Genomic DNA, 18,942 nt, shown 5'->3' with positions numbered 1-18,942 from the left:
ACAACCCAAGAGACGGCTTTACACATGGACATCACGAGACGGTCAACACAGAAATCAGATTGACTATATGCTCTGCAGCCAAAGATGGAGAAGCTCTATACAGTCAGTAAAAACAAGACCAGGAGCTGACTGTGGCTCAGACCATGAGCTTCTTGTTGCAAAGTTTAGGCTTAAATTAAAGAAAGTAGGGAAAAGCGCTAGGCCAGTCAGGTATGAATTAAATCATATCCCTGTTCAATATACAGTAGAGGTGACAAATAGATTTAAGGAATTAGATCTGATAGACAGAGTGCCTGAAGAACTATGGACAGAGGTTCGCAACATTGTACAACAGGTAGCAACCAAAACCATCCCAAAGAAAAAGAAATGCAAGAAAGCAAAATGGCTATCTGAGGAAGCTTTGCAAATAGCTGAGGAAAGGAGGGAAGCGAAAGGCAAGGGAGAAAAAGAAAGATATGCCCAATTAAATGCAGAATTCCAAAGAATAGCTAGAAGAGATAAGAATGCCTTCTTAAATGAACAATGCAAAGAAATAGAAGAAAACAATAGAATACGGAGGACCAGAGATCTTTTCAAGAAAATTGGAGAGATGAAAGGAACGTTTCATGCAAAAATGGGCATGATAAAGGACCAAAATGGCAGGGACCTAACAGAGGCAGAAGAGATTAAGAAGAGGTGGCAAATCACAATGAGGTGGTCACTGACCTCGAGCCAGACATCCTAGAATGTGAAGTGAAGTGGGCCTTAGAAAAGCTGAGCAACAACAAAGCTAGTGGAGGTGACAGTATTCCAGCTGAGCTATTCAAAATCTTAAAAGACGATGCAGTAAAAGTGCTACACTCAATTTGCCAGCAAATTTGGAAAACTCAACAGTGGCCACAGGATTGGAAAAGATCAGTTTACATTCCAATTCCAAAGAAAGGCAGTGCCAAAGAATGTTCAAACTATCGCACCATTGCACTCATTTCTCATGCTAGTAAAGTTATGCTTAAAATTCTACAAGCTAGACTCCAGGAGTATGTGGATCGAGAACTACCAGAAGTACAGGCAAGATTTCGAAGAGGCAGAGGAACTAGAGATCAAATTGCTAACATACGCTGGATCATGGAGAAAGCTAGAGAGTTCCAGAAAAACATCTACTTCTGCTTCATTGACTATGCTAAAGCCTTTGATTGTGTGGATCATAAGAAACTGTGGCAAGTCCTTAAAGAGATGGGCATACCAGACCATCTTATTTGTCTCTTGAGAAACCTATATGTGGGCCAAGAAGCAACAGTGAGAACTGGACACGGAACCACTGATTGGTTCAAAATTGGGAAAGGAGTCCGGCAAGGCTGTATACTGTCGCCTTGCCTATTTAACTTATATGCAGAGCACATCATGAGAAAGGCAGGGCTAGATGAATCAAAAGTTGGAATTAAGATTGCCGGAAGAAACATCAACAACCTAAGGTATGCAGATGATACCACTCTAATGGCAGAAAGTGAAGAGGAACTAAAGAGCCTCTTGTTGCGAGTGAAGAAGGAGAGTGCAAAACCTGGGTTGAAACTAAACATTAAGAAAACCAAGATCATGGCATCCGGCCCTCTCAACTCCTGGCAAATAGATGGGGAAGAAATGGAGGTAGTGACAGATTTTATTTTCCTGGGCTCCAAGATCACTGCAGATGGGGACTGTAGCCAAGAAATTAAAAGACGCTTACTCCTTGGGAGGAAAGCCATGGCAAATCTAGACAGCACACTAAAAAGCAGAGACATCACCCTGTCAACAAAAGTGCGTATAGTCAAGGCTATGGTCTTCCCAGTTGCAATGTATGGCAGTGAAACCTGGACCATAAGAAAGGCTGAGCGCCAAAGAATTGAAGCCTTTGAACTATGGTGCTGGAGAAGACTCCTGCGAGTTCCTTGGACTGCAAGGCGATCAAACCGGTCAGTCCTAGAGGAGATCAACCCTGACTGCTCTTTAGAAGGCCAGATCCTGAAGCTAAAACTCAAATACTTTGGCCACCTACTGAGAAGGAAGGACTCACTGGAGAAGAGCCTAATGCTGGGAAAGATGGAGGGCAAGAGAAGAAGGGGATGACAGAGAATGAGGTGGCTGGATGGAGTCACTGAAGCAGTAGGTGTGAGCTTAAATGGACTCCAGAAGATGGTAGAGGACAGGAAGGCCTGGAGGAACATTGTCCATAGGGTCGCGATGGGTCGGACACGACTTCGCAACTAACAACAACAACAAATTTATACAATTAATCAAAACAACAGATAAATACTGAGAATGGGAGGTGTTGTCTCCTGTCTTGAAATAAATCCCATTAGTTTGTGCTCAGTCCCACAGACATTGATTTCTCAGATATCAATGGAACTCACTTCAAAGTTCAAATTCAAGGTCTTCTTCTATCAAGTATCTGCACCTGGATTAGGGGAAGGTGAACATTTTAATTTTTAAACGCAGAATATAATCATTTCTGAAAGGGGTAAAATGTAATGTTGGTAGTTGCAATGGCTATTACAATACATATTTGTTTAATTTTGTTAACTGTCATCATTTTACATGCCTTTCACATTTTACATTATGTAGGCAACTGTGCATCAGCTCTCCAGACTGGTACCTTTTAGATTTTTTGGGTAAAAATTCCCAATATCCCATCCCACCATCTTAAGGGCGTGAAGGTAGCTACATACTTTGTTTTATGTTATCTGTGAACTTGGTATATTTTATTAGTTTTTACTGGATTACCCTGTGGATATCATCTTATACAATCTTCCATGCCTCTCCTTTCAAATGTCTTCAATGTTAATAGGAAGCAAAAGTGTTTTGGTTTATTTTCAGATAAAATAAAAATTCATGAATTTCATAATAAGATTAAAGTCTTCTTTAAGTTGAGCTGAATATCTGATGACTTCCTGGTTACCTAGTCAATCTTGGCTGAAAAACTATAAATGAGCTTGGATGGTAGACCACTAAGAAATCATAGGGTTTTATTCTAAAATGGGAAGTTGAGCAAGTAATCCAAAAGAAGCAAAATATTAATATATTGTTGCCAAGAAAATGAATAGTCAGCTGCAAGATGAAACATGTTGATATGCTTGAAAATTTCTGTGCTCAACTGGTAATGGAAATGGGCTATATTTTGGACAACTACAAGTGAATCCAAAAATTGTGATCCAGAAGCTTGCCAGAAATTGGAGAAGCCTGCAGTAGAATTGCAAATCATAGCCACATGATGTTTTATTTAAACAATTGCAGGTGATTTGCTTAATGGCCACAGTGGAAGTGAGGCTGCAAGATTGTTGTGTCCACATGATATCTCACTGAATGACCATGTGGCTTAGTTGTCAGTCCCACTTGTTGCCACTGAGAACCATGCTGCTGTCCTCTAACTGTTTCTAAAGGACATATTAGCATCATACTGTCTTTTTCTAAGTGGAAAGGTGGCTGCCTAAATGATTATTTAGCTGTTTTAAAATAACTTCTTCCCTTCTCATAACACCAGCCTTGTTGACCTATGAGCCTCTCTGATCAAGTGGTGATGACCTGGTCAAAGGCTGGAACTGGCCCAGCTCCTATTTGTCAATATGAAGCTGCTGCCCTCTGGTAGTTAAGTAGCGCCTTAGTGGTGGTTTATGGTGATTTTGGCTTGGATTGCAGGAGAGCCTGGACACCAGATTTCTGCAAAGATATCTGCTATCTAGACATTTGGAAAGCAACATTAAGTCATTAAAACATTATTTGGATAACAGATGAAGGATGGATGGATGGATGGATGGTAGCTATTTTGGAAGTTTTGTTTTTAAGTACATGTTTAACAAAGTGTTCAAATAATGCCAGACCACTCAGAAAAGGGGGAGGAGGGACTGGTGCTCTTGCTGATTTAAATTAGCCAGGGGAACTAACTTCTACCAACTCTTTTTTGTTCATCCTGCCCAAATCAGTGTGTTCTAGATTTTTGGAAGCTGCTACTAAGAATTTTTTTTTTACAGGGCTATGCTTTCTTACTGGTTTTATTACTTTGGGAGGAGGAGCAGCATGTCTCTCTCTCTCTCTCTCTCTCTCTCTCTCTCTATATATATATATATATATATATATATATATATATATATATATATATATATATATATATATATATATATATATATATATATATATATATATATATATATATATATATATATATATATATATATATCATGATAAATAAAGCCTCACCATGGATATAACTTGTCATCTGAGCTACTTTTTCCAATGAGGTTTAGTGGTGTTTCAGATGCTGTCAAAGCCCTTATTCAGAAAAAGCTCAAGTAACAGGCTACTAGCATGGGGAAGTACCATCACGCTCAAGCCTTCCCCATCACACAGCCCTATCACACATTATAATCATTTCTGCAACAGTAAGTGACTCTGGTAGGAGGGGAAGCAACCTGGATTTCTCTCAATCATTGCCCTTAAATTGTCTTGCGTTATTGCACCAATCACTGCTCTCAACACTGAGGCAGAATAAAACTTGGTTATTGGAGTAGTACAATTTATATTAGCATATTTTACTGTCAACTCAAGGATTTTAATGTGGTCAATTTATCATGTATAAAGTCCTTGAGTCCTAAGAATTATCTGGCAGGCTGAAATGTTAGACCCTAAAATCAGTGGTTTGTAGCAGGCCAACATGTGTGCAAGAACTCAGTTTCTCTCTTATGTAAATAACAGCAGTATATGCATCAGAAAGGAAAAGAAAAGTTGATATATAGTTATAGTGTAGTATCTTCCCATACTCCTGCCACCTTCTCGGTAATTAATGTTAGTATGCTTGGTGGCATGAATATGCAATCATTCAGTTCTTCTAGGAATGCTACATGTTATTTTGATGAACCACTGAGAAAATGAAATATGAATTGAAATCATTACAATAGAAGCATTATAAATGTCTGTCACTTATTCACCTTAGAATAAACCTGTTTTGAATAACTCAGCTACTCTTCATTGTTTATATGAAGTCATATTGTACCTGGAATGTATCTGTACTGTTGGGATTAAACAGCTGGTGTTTTCCAGATCCCAGTATAAGAGGACCCGAAGCCTTGTTATCTCCGTAAACATAAAGGGACACAGTTGCTGTTGTGCCAGCTGTTTCAAAACCTCCAGTGACTATAGTGATTTTCCAATCTTCTCCTGCAGGTAAACAAAATTAAAATGAGTTCCACTGATAGAGCAGTTTTATCTCAGTAACTACCCGGTGCCTGGAGAGCTGTGCAATACCAGCTTTATTGCAAACAATGCATCACTAAGCCTAGGAAACGGGAACAATCGAATGCTTAAAAGAAAAAGCAGGTGCTCAGGGATCCGGTGGTTGGATGGTAAAATATTTTAAACTAAGGTTATGCTTTGATAATGTTTTAAGAGCAGATAGAATTACATGACACAAAGCTCTTCAATATAACATCAGAATGCTATCTAATGTAGATTTACCTGAAAGTAATCTCTACCAAATAGCAGAAAGAGGACTTTATTCTTAGAGAACATGCACAGAATTGTCAAATTCAGAACTTACTTGAAAAAATAAAGGATATCCATTTTAAAATGTCATTAAATGTAATTAAAGATTTTAGTAGCTTATCTCACATTCTTTCATATTTTCAATATATGGATAAAATATATTATTTAACAATTTAACCTGTAAGCCACCTTGAAGGCTATTGCAGGATACAAAATGATACAAAATGACTTATTAATAAATATACACATGTATGGTTGATAGTATAATATCCTAATCATTTTCTTGTGCTGATAGCTTTAATAGGGGGTATTTTTTTATATAGCACAAGGCACATCCTCACAGGATTCCCCCACTGTGTGCTACAGAAGTTGACTTTAACTAGAATTGACTGAGACCAAATTTCTAAGTAACCCTCTATGTTCTCAAATATGTTCCTTCATTTACAATTTGCACTCAAAAAGTAAGAACCATGATTAAAATTATTTTCAAATGTGTGTTAATGTTTACATTCTGAATGGCACTGTGAATATATTTTTCTATACATTTTAAAAAATCTAAATGTTTCTATACATTTAGAAAATGCTAATCATCAAGTATGATGTTTAGCAATGTATCAATCAGAATCAACTTGCATCAGATATTTGATTAGAATACACATTTTCAAAATGTTTTTTGATAATTAAACAATAAGCATTGTTCTGTTTAGGAACCATGCAGGAATAATATTTCATTGGTCATAGTTAAAGGATCCAAATTAACTGGATCATAAATTTTCCTCCTTGTATGCAAAATCTTCACACCCTCTGATTCTTTTAAATTATGTTGTTCACCATTTGTGGATGGCTGCCTAATTTGCTATAAAACACATTTTCCCTCTTTACACTTAACTAATGATAAGATGCCAATCAAAGAGAAATCTCATCAGGAAGAGATCAAAGTCACATTGCCAGAATAAAGAAAAAGTGGCTTAAATACAGCTTGCCTTTGTGAATAGTTAACAGGTTTGGACATATGATAATGAAAGAGAAATAATTCAAAATAAAAGCAGGAGTTTCTTTCTTAACAGGTATTGTGGACAAAGAGGTATTTATTATATGAGTGCCTTTATTGCTCTCCATAATGTTACTCCCTCCCAGAAAATGTGTCTGTTAAAAGGAGGCAAGGATGTTCACGGAACCTACACCCCCACATATTTCAGTTCAGCTCTAAACTTGATTAAAAGAAAAAAGCAACGGAACAGTTTACCATTTTCTTCCTCTTGCATTTTTGAATGATGATTTATTTGCATTTCTGCCAAAAATAAAACAGCAGTGCAGTTAATAATAGAGTTGTCAGGTTACAATAAAATGTGAAAGGAGGGAAGAAGTGCTAAGTTAATATTAACTCTTCTGCTCCTGGAGAAGAAGAAAAAAATATCTTACAGAAACCAGCTTATTACAGTTGAAAAATCTAAAAGCAACCATCTTTCTATTGTTCTTTAAATAATTTGCAGGACTGCTCCTCCTGCCTGTGTTAATGTTTTTTTCCTTCAATCCATGAGATGGATGAAAAGAATGCCAACATACTTGGAGCTTCCCCATGTCATTCTCACTCAGTTAATGCACAACAACATAATAATACTAATTTATTTGCATCTGAGACAAATCAACTAAATAAAAATAATTTTGTTCATGGAGTAGGACAACTTAAGGAAAGTGATTAGTGGGTTTCTCTGGCATCATCTCTTGCTTAGAAAAATAAACACCAATTGCTCCCTTAAAAGAAGCTGGTTTTGAGAGATGAATAGACTACCTGTCAGAACCTGGTCCTGAGCCAAATGATGCAGGATGTACTTAACTGTTTTACTGAGCAGAAATCTCATACCATTCCATGCAGCTGCTGCTATACCAGACAGATGTCACTCCCCACTGATATCCATGTGGGGATAGGGATGATTTTTTGCCTGCTAAAGCATGAAGTGCTATCCTGCTTTACAAGGCAGCACCATCTGTGGATCAAGCACAAGGCTGCCTGGGGCTTGGCAGAGTGGCAAGATAAGATATGTGTGTGTGTGGTTATATAGCTGCTAGCCTCCAATCTCATAGATCCCTCTGTTAAGAGAAACAACGGAATCTCCCTTTCGCCTTTGAGTCTTAGCAATCAACTGTCAAGTTTAGCAATGATGTGCGGAAGAGTTAGGAGAAATAGTTATTTGGTTCAGGAGGAGTTTGAAAGAATTGAACTCTCCTGCTTCCAAAAGCAGGATGACCCTGAAATCAGGAGCCAGAAGGTTGGCAGGTCCATAGCAATGGGAGCTGAGCAGAACCCAGTCCCTGACTGTGGCATCACCATAATTTCTAAGAAGGCACTGTAGATCATTTGTACTGCAAGGATTATAGTCTGTTGTAAGAAGAGGAGAAATATTGCTATAAATGTGAGCAGCTTAATTTGACACTAAATCTGAGGTAAGCTGGTGCCAAGTTAAAAGAAACATTACGAGAACAAAAATAATGAAGCGTCTTAACATGAAACTGGCAGAATTGTACAAGGATGAGCCTATAATCATTGTTCTCTGCCCCAAACTCACTGTAACATAGGTCTGCAGTACTTGATCAAAGCTGCAAATATCCAAATATTATAGAGAAAATAAATTCCTTACTGAAGGCCTCCCTCCAGATTTGGAAGCCTTATGGTAGTATGGAGAATAGGGAGTTAAAAATACAGCAAATCCTGATCATTATGTCTGTATTTGGTTTTCATGATTGACCAATTTATATGCAACTGATTTACAGGACAGTCCAATATGTTTGCTCAAGAGTAATTCAATAGTGCTAAGCCCATAATAAGATTATATTTAAAAATTCAATTTCCCTCCAAATTCAGTTTATATAATTTACCCTGGACAAAGAGCTCTATTTCTGAATGGATTGTTCCTTGAGACATATATGGCAGCCATCTGCAAAAGAGAAGAAAGAATGAATGGAAGGAAGGAAGGAAGAAAAGAATGAAGGGATAAGAAAATATAATTTGTTTATTATGCCTTTCCATGTCTAACATTAATCCAATTGGGACTTTTTCAGTAGGAATACTTACAAGATAATAATTCTTCAATGTTCTGCAAAGCTTTTAACATGTGATAATAAAATATATCTACACAAAATAGTTGACAGTATCATGCTGTAATCATTCAATTGTACAAAGGTAAGGTATTAATTTCAAGAAAGAAAAATAATGAAAATTATAAATTTTGCAAAAAAAGGGGGGAATTATATGTTTTAATCACATGACTTGGCAAGCAGAAATTTGATTTTTTTTCAGAAGATCATGATAATCATAAGAGGTTTAAGGGGTTTTTTCTTCACCATTGCTAAGGTCTGGTTTAAGGTACATACATATGGGGTTAACACAGGTTCCTATGCAGAGATATTTCATGTGGACCTGCATAATGTAAAACATATAGGCATCATCTTCACAAAAGAAAGAATAGGGTAGGGGAAGGAAACAACAACAGTCAAGACCCATTGGAAAAGAAAGCAGGAAGTGCAAAGAATTATGTCTGCTATAGAGATATGGTCATATTATACAGCAGGTGAAATGACCAGTTCAAACAACATCAGAGAAGGAGAAGTATAGATGGAAGATAGCAAAGATGTTTATTAATAAGTTTTAAGGCTTGTTTTTCTACTAACCTTCCTGATAAATAGCACTGGAGAAGTGAAAACTGAAAACTCAACACAATGAGTTTGTCAACACATGTTAATTTGATTGATCTTAATAAAGGTATCACTCCACTATCATAATTATTTAGATACTAAATATTGTATTTATTTTTCACAACAGAACTAAAACAAAAATACTCCAGGAATCTAAAAATAAAGCAAAAGAAATAGCTGTTCAAAATACTAAGCAGTTATATTTAAGTCAGGCTTTTTCAAAGTGAGAAAAAAAATGCCCATCTATAGATTGGGAAGTGGAAAACAAGACTAAGATTTTGCATTCCATTTCAGAAAAAAGACTGGGTCTTCCACTGTATGCAGAAGATGAAAAAAAGGAAATGGGTGCTCATTTACTATGGGATGGTAAGCTCATGTTGAAAGACTGGCTGCATTTTTGCAATAGAAAACCACCCCTTGGAGGTTTGCCTTAGCAAATTCTAAAATTATATCTTGCTTAGTCACTGCTGTCATATGAAAGGCATTGGATCGTGAAATATTGCCTTCTACCAAAAAACAAAAAACAAAAACCACCCTCCTTTCTAAGTTGATTAATCCTGATGGACCATTAAGAGTTCTTTAGGTTTGTTCATCCCTGGACTTTAAGTGGAATATTTATTGCTATTAGTATTTTAAAAAGCACACATACAAAAGAGGAAGAGATGTATGGTTCAATTCTGGTATTCAAAAATATCTACCCACATGATTTAAGCCAGGTACACATTTAGAAAATATTGTATGAGTTTTTGAATTTGTTCTGTTCGTTCCGGGTGTGGGAAGTTGTGGGCTGGTTTTGTTGTTACTTAAGACTCCGATCAAGCACTTAATGAGGCACCAACTTGTGCCCCACCACCAGGCTCTTATGATATTAAAACTTCAGACCCATCAAAAGGACACGTGTCTTTTGAAAAGTCTCAGCAATTCAAGATGCAGATGGAAGAAGTAGGAGTTCAGCAACATGGAACCTATGCTTCTCTCAGCAACTACAAGAAAACTTCCCTCTCTCAGTTCAAGACCAAAAAACATAGGAATAAAGTCTGACAAGAGTCTGATTGCCATTAAAGCTCCCTTAAACAATCCCTTAAAGTTGTCAAGCTCCCAGCCCGCGGGCCGGATGTGTCATCCAGAAGCCACGCCTACCCCATTGCTGGCAATGGCAAAAATGTCCCGATACATTGCTTGACATCACGTGACGTCGCGAGTTTGACATGTCTGCCTTAAACCATGAACCACCTGGCCAATATTACACAAAGAATCAGGGAACTAACGGGAGATGGAATATTATTTATATACCATTATAATTCTAAAATAAAGGAATTATTGCTCATTTAAAACTAAGTTGATATTACAATATCAACACTGGGTGATGTAACAGATATAGAAATTTGGCTTGGAATGAGAATATGAAATGGTTTCAGGAAGCAGAAGAGAGAATTATTTTCTATATTCTATATCTGTTCATATTCCCACTATTAGACAACTGTTAAAGACACAAGAAACCTTTCCTTTTGGGCATTAGGTAGTAAGATAAGATAACCTTTATTGTCATTTTTTACTGTGGGCACAATGGCACACATCAAAAATGAAATTTAGTTGCCTGCTCTCGAAGTGAAACACATACATGACACAAACCTAAAACATACTATATACAACATACGTATAGACCAACACCCTTACATATACATAACAATAAAATATTAAATACTGTCCATCTTGAATATATAACGGAAGGAGGAAGCCTGAGAGTTCACAAGGTTAATGCTGTATGGAATGAAACTATGGCTGAATCTGGATGTTCTGCTACCACGAAGCCTCCTCCCAGAAGGTAACTAGTTAATGAAAGCAGGAGTGCTAACAGTTAAACCTTCAACCAGATACAGTTACCCCTGTTTTCTAGATTCTAGAAAGGTTCTAGAAAGTTATGAAATCCTGCAACTAGATATCTTGGGGAGACAACAATTACAGGGGGAGGCAGTATTAAGGGAGACAGGAAATAAACAGTGAGCTTCCTTTGAGTTTTGGAAGTGCAACTTGGGTATTCTCTCTGTAAGAGTGGTTTGTTATTTGTATGAGTTGAGCCCAACCACAATATCTAACAGGAAAGCAAAATGTTTCTCATCTTCAGTGATTTTGTCATTCCAATGAAACAAGTTTGGATACTTTTTTTTTTGCTGATGCTATTTCTTGTGTCATTGCAAAATATAGAGATTAAAATCAAGGGAATTATATTACTGGCAACAAAAAGACATGATATTGCCAGTTTAGTAATCAAGAATTGTTTGGCAAATTTCTTTTAAAATCAAATACAACCTTTCACAGATGAAAATATTTTCTGAGTTTTTTCCAGACTCTCTGATGATTATTTTCTCGCAGTACCAGTCCTGCAACTGGTTATCACTTTTGCAGCACAGCAGCACTTTCTGTAGATTTTCAAGTGACACAGCTTGTATTTCAAACATGTCAATCTAGAAGAGACATTAATTCAGACAATAATAAGCAATGATTTATCATGAGCTCAGTGTTGAATAGTGTTTAGGAAATCCATCTTTCCTCTCTGCCTTCAGATTTATTGGGGTTACTTTTGGAGAATTCCTAGGTAGGGGGGCTCCTTCTAAAGAAACTGAAATGGTTTTCATTGGCTTGAAATAGCAATTTATTTCCAGCAGTGCTGAGTAACAGTAGAAGTATAAATTAGCTTTTACCAATAGCTTGATAAGTTAGGACTAGAGCAATATTGGTGTGAAAATGGCAATGAATTTAACATGGCCAACTCAACTCTTTGGACATTTAGTTGCAGAGGAACATGAAGTGTATATCAAATTGTAGAAAGTAAAGCCAGATATGAAATAGTTTGGGGTAAAACAAGCTTAAATCAAGGATTTAGAGATAAATTAGCCTTGGACTAAGGCGGCTTGGATATTAGATGTTGGTGCAATATTCTGGGCTGTCTTTTGACCATCTTATTCATTTTTTCCTTTTGTTTTGTTTATTACTATACTATAGAGAGCCAGTTTGGTGCAATAGTTAAGGTTCTAGTCTAGAAACCAGGAGACTGAGTTCTAGTCCCACCTTAAAATGAAAGCCAACTAGGTGCCTTTGGACCAGTTACTCTCTCTCAGCCAAACTCACATCACAGAGTGGAGAAAATAGGAAGAGTATTGGGTATCTTCACCAACTTGAGTTACTTATAAAGTAATAAATGCAGGATTAAAAATCTAATAAGTAAAAACTATATACTATGTGGTGAATTGTGAGCCATTTGAAGTGACATGGCACAAAATCAAAATCAAATAACTAATTCAATAAAATGGGATGGCACCAAATAAAATATAATAAAAGTAGGAAGTGCAGCCTTTGACTAGTAGACTGTGGCTTGTAGATTAGGCTGACAAATCACAATGAATATTATTTTATTGGTATTATTGATATTACATTATTAATTAATAATACATTAAGCAGCAATCCATGGTTTAAAAATAACAGTGAATAAATTCACACAATATCCCATGGCATAGACAAAGAAAGTATGATATAATGCAATAAGAAAACCATCATCTAGTTTGGTTCTCAGGGTCTTTATAGATCTCTCCTCAATTAGTTGACTTATCCTAAACTATTTGTTGTTCCCCAATCATAATCAAACCATCAAAATCTCTGGTAAAGGCAGTTCAGTTAACTATATTAAAATAACTGAAATTCAAGTTCTCTAGCTTCTAGTTAATATGGAAAATACCCTCACAACTGGCTTCTTGAAATGTTACAATTTATATAATATGATATGCATAAGGTAGAACAGTAATAATGATCAATAATGAACGATACAATAGTTACTGTAAGTGGGACAAAATGTTCTTACTGTCAAATAGCTATTTAGAACTCTTGCTAGAAGCAAAATCATACACTGATAAAAATGTAATGCTTTAGTACAGGGGTCCCCAACCTATGGGCCGCAGCCCATGACTGGGATGTGGGCTTTTGGCCCGTGGGCCATGGAAATGGCTGGCCAGTGCATGGGTGCACGTGTTCTCCCCCCATTTGTGCTAGTGCCTGCAGTCCCATTTATGCATGCATGCACACAGGTGCAAATGGGGCCACTAGCCCCGGGTGGTGTGCATGGCCCATTTGTGCATGCGTGAATGGGGCACTCATGCTGGGCAGGTGTGTGTGGCCTGTTTGCACATGTGCATGGCACCAGTGCATACTGCATGTTCGAATGGGGCTGCTAGTGCCATGCCAGTATGTGTGGCCTCGTTTGCATGAGTGCACATGTGTGTACCATTTTGGAAGCTACCCTACTTCCCTCCAGGCCGCAAACCCAGAAAGGTTGGAGACCTCTGCTTTACTATAAGTATTAGGAATGGGGAAAAAGGACCAAGGATTTAACATCAGAAAGGGCATCAAATGGTGCAATTAAAATGGTAAATTGTCACTTAGTAGCATTATTCTACAAACCTTTTGAACTTGAAGTACTTTAGTAATTAAGGTGCCAACTATGTAACATTCGGATAATTCTCTGTACATAATATTTTCCAATAAACATTAACACCACAAGAAGAATATAGTCAATAATCAAGTAATCAATTTATTTTAATGTCAAAAGTTTGGTCATCTGGTATTCAACATATTTCCATAATTCACTTCTTCATTTAAGCATCTAAAATAAAAAGCCTTGCCCAAACATTTTTGTATGTTTCCTTCCTTTTTTATTGCCATAACATTTCTTTTTTTTAATATATTTTTAGAATCCTGTTTTTTATTATTAATAGTGGTAGTTGGGAGGGGGCATAATTTTTCATTATGAAAACAGGATATTTAGACATAAATAGATTTGGATAGGGATATTGTACAGAACAGAATATATTATAAGATGTAACAAGATATAGGTAAATTGAATGGTGACTTAAAGTCTGAAGTTTGATTCCATTTCCTTCAAAATTGATGTAATGTTCTGCATTAAAATCACATTTAGTTTCTCTATAATTAACTTATAGATAAATAGTTTATGTATTATGAATGTATTATTTAAGCATACTTACCATTCCTCTCTGAAATTTTATAGGTTGGTCTGATTTAGCAAGAAGTCTCAAACCAGAATCTCCTCTGTCTCCATATATGCAGAGATAAATGGAAGAAGTAGTTTCAGCGTGTTCCTGATGCCCAGTAGATATGTAAACCTGATAATTCACAACTAGGGAAAGAGAATCATAGCCCAAATACATCAATGACTTAAATGTATACAATACAAACAAATTTTCATGTTAGATTTAACTATTTCGATTGCTGTTAAATACAGCATTTGTTTAACATAAAGTTTCATGATTGTTATTTTAAATTAGTATATGAACTGCATGGAGTCAAAGGAGGAGAGTGATATCACATGTGTCATGGTTTCATCACACAAATGACACCATTTTATGCACCCAAAAATTGCATTTTCACCATGTTAAGACATATAAGACATCACCATGGCTTGTACTGAATCCCTGTGTTGAAGTAGCCATAACTGACTTTGGTAAGGCAATTGACTTCATACACACTTGATTCACTGTGGAGTGGAGGGGATTCAACTGGGTAGTTGCATTAACCAGAAGAGCCACTGGAGCATGTGTTATACCTGTGCAGGCACCTCTCTTGGTGCTCCCTCTATCCGACTGAAAGGGTTAGATGGAAGGCATAAATGTGAAGAAGACTTTTCCAACCATTGGAACTACCAGACGAAGTATCAAAAGGAAAACATCAAAATGATTTTGCATTGGAAGTGGAGAGGAACACACTACATGGAGAAGAAGCACTGAAGAAGTGAAGCATATTAGTTCTAAAGAGAAAAAATGTGGGTTTTTTTTCCTTCAAAAAAGCTCATCCCCCTATTTCTTTTCATTTTTTAAAAAATACAAAAATGGCTTACAATGTGATCAAACATGGTATAAAACAAGAGGAAAAAATGGATCTGAAAGCTGAATGTAAACAATCCATTAAAGGCAAGGAACAAATCATGGTGAAAGAAACAGACTTTAAAAACTAGGCAAAGCCAACATAGAAAAAGGAACTCTTAAAAGGTGCCTAAAGCACAACATTTTGGGGGGTCATAGAGGAAAGAGGGCCCCACCGGGTAACCACCACTCTTTCCACATTCATTTCCACAGAGTGTAGAGAACAGGATCCAGATTATTTCAATCCCTTTAATACAGCAGTTCTATAACTCTCTATTCAAAACTAATTCCCTCCAAATAAAATGGCCCTTATTCCAGGTAAGTGGGTAAAGGACAACCCAATCTCTTCCATGAAAGCAAGATTCTTGCATAAATTATAATCTGGCAGTGATTGTAGAGAACACTGACTGGCAAAAGAAGGCTCAGATTCAATGCCTAATCTGTAGATGTATGCCTAGGAACTCCGGTAGGAACTTTAGTAAGCTCTGGCCAGCAACAGTGGTTTAAAATGATTTTTAGAACAAACAAAAAAGCTAACTTTTTTGTTTGTAGGACAATACACTGTGTTCCTTTTCACATATTTACATTTCTTTGTCAAAAGCAGGATTGACCGGGGACGGGAAAGGATATTTTAAAAAAATAAAGAGAGCAGCTATGTTCTCATCATTGAAGACCTGCATCTTTTTTAAGCGTGTTGTATATGTGATTAATATATAAAAGGAGCAGGACTTCAATTATGCAGCCACTATCTTGACTTGTTGGACTTCCTAGATAGAAAATAGGTTGATTACTTGGATAAAGGCTTCTTCCATTTTCTGCAACAGAAAGTTCACACACAGTATTTCCATTCCCTTCGTTCCAGGACAGCCATTTGTTTGCTGGAAACGTCAAAATTTTACCGGTTTTCAGATGTTGTAATGTTACCTATCAAAGAAAGAACAGGAAACATTTGCATAAATCTGAGGGGCTGGTTTTTACTCCCAGGTCTTGCCAAAATTGCAGCACAATTAGTAAAAGAAAGTAAAATTAAAACTTAGGATAGCCAATAACTTAGTCATGCCTCTTTCTTATAGTTCGTTTCAGAAAGCAGTACCTGATTTCACTTCTTTAAACAGAATTTTAAAACTGAACATTTTCAATTTGATGAAAGACTTTTGCAGAAATTAATCCGATCACTTTATATTCTAATACTTTGTGCTTAATAGTCCATCTCCCTTTGCTGATATAGCTACATTGCCAGAAAAAATGCCCATGGATTTCCAGTAAATTACTTGTTTCATTGAATGAAGGTCATCCTTTCAAATCCAGAAACCATACTTATGAACCTTGGACTCAGATGCTAAAGAAAAATGAACCAACAAAATAGAAAAATAAAAATAAAAGAATCTCTGAAATAATGACAGTTGGACTGCAAATATTTTCATTTCCATTTGGAGTGTTCTATTTCTAACATTATAAGTCCTTGAGTAGCAACTATTGCTATTGGAGTACCTCTTATTAAAAGTTTTCCATGTAAATTAAGCTATCAGAATAAAACACAACTCTGCATAGGAACCAAGTAAGACACCAATTTACTTCTACTTCTCCAATAGCTGTATTTATTTATTTATTTATTTTATTTTAATCCCATTTATATCCCGCCCTTCTCCGAAGACTCAGGGGGCTTACAAGCTTAGCAATAGCCTTCATTCTATGTATATGCCTGCTTATTAGGGCTTTCACACACACCCCAAGCGGCATTATTACAAAGTCAGCTTAATTGAGCCTTAATTATTGAGCCTTGGTGGAGCAGTGGGCTAATGCCTCCTTAAGTAACACCAACTGCCTGCAATTAGTGCAGGTTCGCATCCCACCAGGCTCAAGGTTGACTCAGCCTTCCATCCTTCCGAGGTAGGTAACATGAGGACCCAGATTGTTGGGGGCAATAAGCTGACTTTGTAATAATGCCGCTTGGTGGGGGCCGAAAGCCCTAATAAGCAGGCATATACACAGAATGAAGGCTATTGCTAAGCACATTGGTTTGTGCTTAAATTGTAAGCCGCCCTGAGTCTTCGGAGAAGGGCGGGATACAAATGGGATTAAAATAAAATAAATAAATAAATAAAATTGCCCCCAACAATCTGGGTCCTCATTTTACCTACCTCGGAAGGATGGAAGGCTGAGTCAACGTTGAGCCTGGTGGGATGTGAACCTGCACTAATTGCAGGCAAATACGGGTATTCCAATGAAATAATCAATTTGTGGGCAAAAGACAATAAAATGGGATCATGATTGCACTGAGGTAAAAGCTCTTTAGAACTAAAGTGGGAAACTTATGGTCTTCCACATACTGTACTATATCAGAGGCTTACAACCTATGGGGCGCGGCCAACTATCAGGCCATGGCCTCTTGGCCACCAGGCCGCGTGAGTGGCTGGCCAGTGCATGTGCGCATGCTCACCCCTTACCCTCGTGCTGGTGCTAGCTGAGCTGTGAATCTCTTGCCAGCCCTAAGAGAGCCACGAAGCTCTTGCCAGCGCTAGGAGAGCCTTGTGCTAGTGCTAGCAGCCCCATTTGCAGAGTGTGCATGCTCACGGCCCCATTCGTGCACACGCACACAGAGCCACATTTGTTTGTATGTGCATGCGCGCATAAAGGTGCCTGTCCCTCCCTTTCCCACTGGCCACCAACCCAGAAGGGTTGGCGACCCCTGTACTATAGTATCTGGGAACTCCAGCTAGCATGGCTTGTACTGAAGGGTTCTGTGGCCTGTACCTAACTTTTAGAGAAGATCAAAACGCAGTCATTATCTTAATGCACCCCTTTTTGTCAACCTACATATATTGACAAGAAAATTATTATTGCCAAGTTAAGAGGTAGAAGATAATCTAGATGAATGTATTACTAAAATGAGATTTCGATCATGAACTTGTTTTAGAAAGTCCCTACCTGTGTGGATATTTACTTATTTATTATTTCTCTCTTTATTAGATTTATTTGCCACTCATTTCACCTCAAAGCAACTCATTTGATCCCCCTCCACGATGCCTCTGACTTTTTGTCAGTACCTTTTATGTACAACACTAAAAGCTGTAAACAATAAAATATAAATATTTCTAAAACTAGTAAAATAGAATTACAATCAAAAATAAAATTGCAGTTAAAAGATGAGGAGGTGGGGAGCAGGATGTGCATGTGAGATGTTCTAATCCAACAACCACCTCTAATATGATATTGCCCCATTGAGGCTTCAAGCTTTGCAGAGCCAGGTCTTTAGCAAATGGCTTACATCTATATGATAATATAATTTGATGAACAATATTTCATATTGCATCAAGATACTTCTGGGCTATTTTTTTTAAAAAAATCTCTTGCTCATTTGTTTAAATAGCAAACCTATTGTCTTCTAGCTGTACTACATCAACTTCCTGAATTCCTAGCGCAAGGTGCTTCCAACATATTAGGAGGCCATGAGATGGAGAAACTGATATAGCATATAATATTCATTAACAAGGAATAAGAAACATTGCAAAGTATACCAGGAACCTGACCTTTTCCAACATCCAGTCTGCATACTGACTTGATCCATCATGGCCTATTCTGATTTTGTAAATGTTACCATTATCTTTCATTTCAACCTGAATAATCAGAAATAAAAACATATACAACATGTCACAAAGAAATATTTACGTTATATAAAAAGATAAGAGGTATGAATATAGCATGCCACATGCAGGTCCTGCAATTTATATGGAGCCCTGGGTTGATCTTTGAAGAGGTGCTTTCTTTCTGGGGGGAAAAAAAGCAAAATGTCCCTGTGATGTGCTTCTAGGGTCACAACAGTGAGCAAAGC

At 37.1% G+C, this 18,942-nt stretch overlaps 1 protein-coding gene across 1 annotated transcript in view; it reads right to left on the bottom strand.

The window, feature by feature from the left end:
• The window catches only part of LOC308666703 (lipoxygenase homology domain-containing protein 1-like), a 226,928-nt gene that overhangs the window by 120,416 nt on the left and 87,570 nt on the right, over nt 1-18,942 (bottom strand). The window contains exons 19-25 of the mRNA XM_081325599.1: nt 18,641-18,727; nt 15,902-16,034; nt 14,217-14,368; nt 11,491-11,645; nt 8,365-8,423; nt 6,734-6,778; nt 5,000-5,163 (exon numbers count right to left, since the gene is read on the bottom strand). Of these exons, the coding sequence (XP_081181725.1) occupies nt 5,000-5,163; nt 6,734-6,778; nt 8,365-8,423; nt 11,491-11,645; nt 14,217-14,368; nt 15,902-16,034; nt 18,641-18,727 (795 nt within the window). The remainder of the gene's footprint in view (nt 1-4,999; nt 5,164-6,733; nt 6,779-8,364; nt 8,424-11,490; nt 11,646-14,216; nt 14,369-15,901; nt 16,035-18,640; nt 18,728-18,942) is intronic.

This window comes from Vipera berus, assembly GCF_964194415.1.
Source record: "Vipera berus genome assembly, chromosome: 3".
In the NCBI taxonomy this organism is placed as follows: Eukaryota; Metazoa; Chordata; class Lepidosauria; order Squamata; family Viperidae; genus Vipera; species Vipera berus.
Note: the sequence above shows the minus strand (reverse complement) of the source record. Positions and strands in the feature narration are given on the sequence as shown.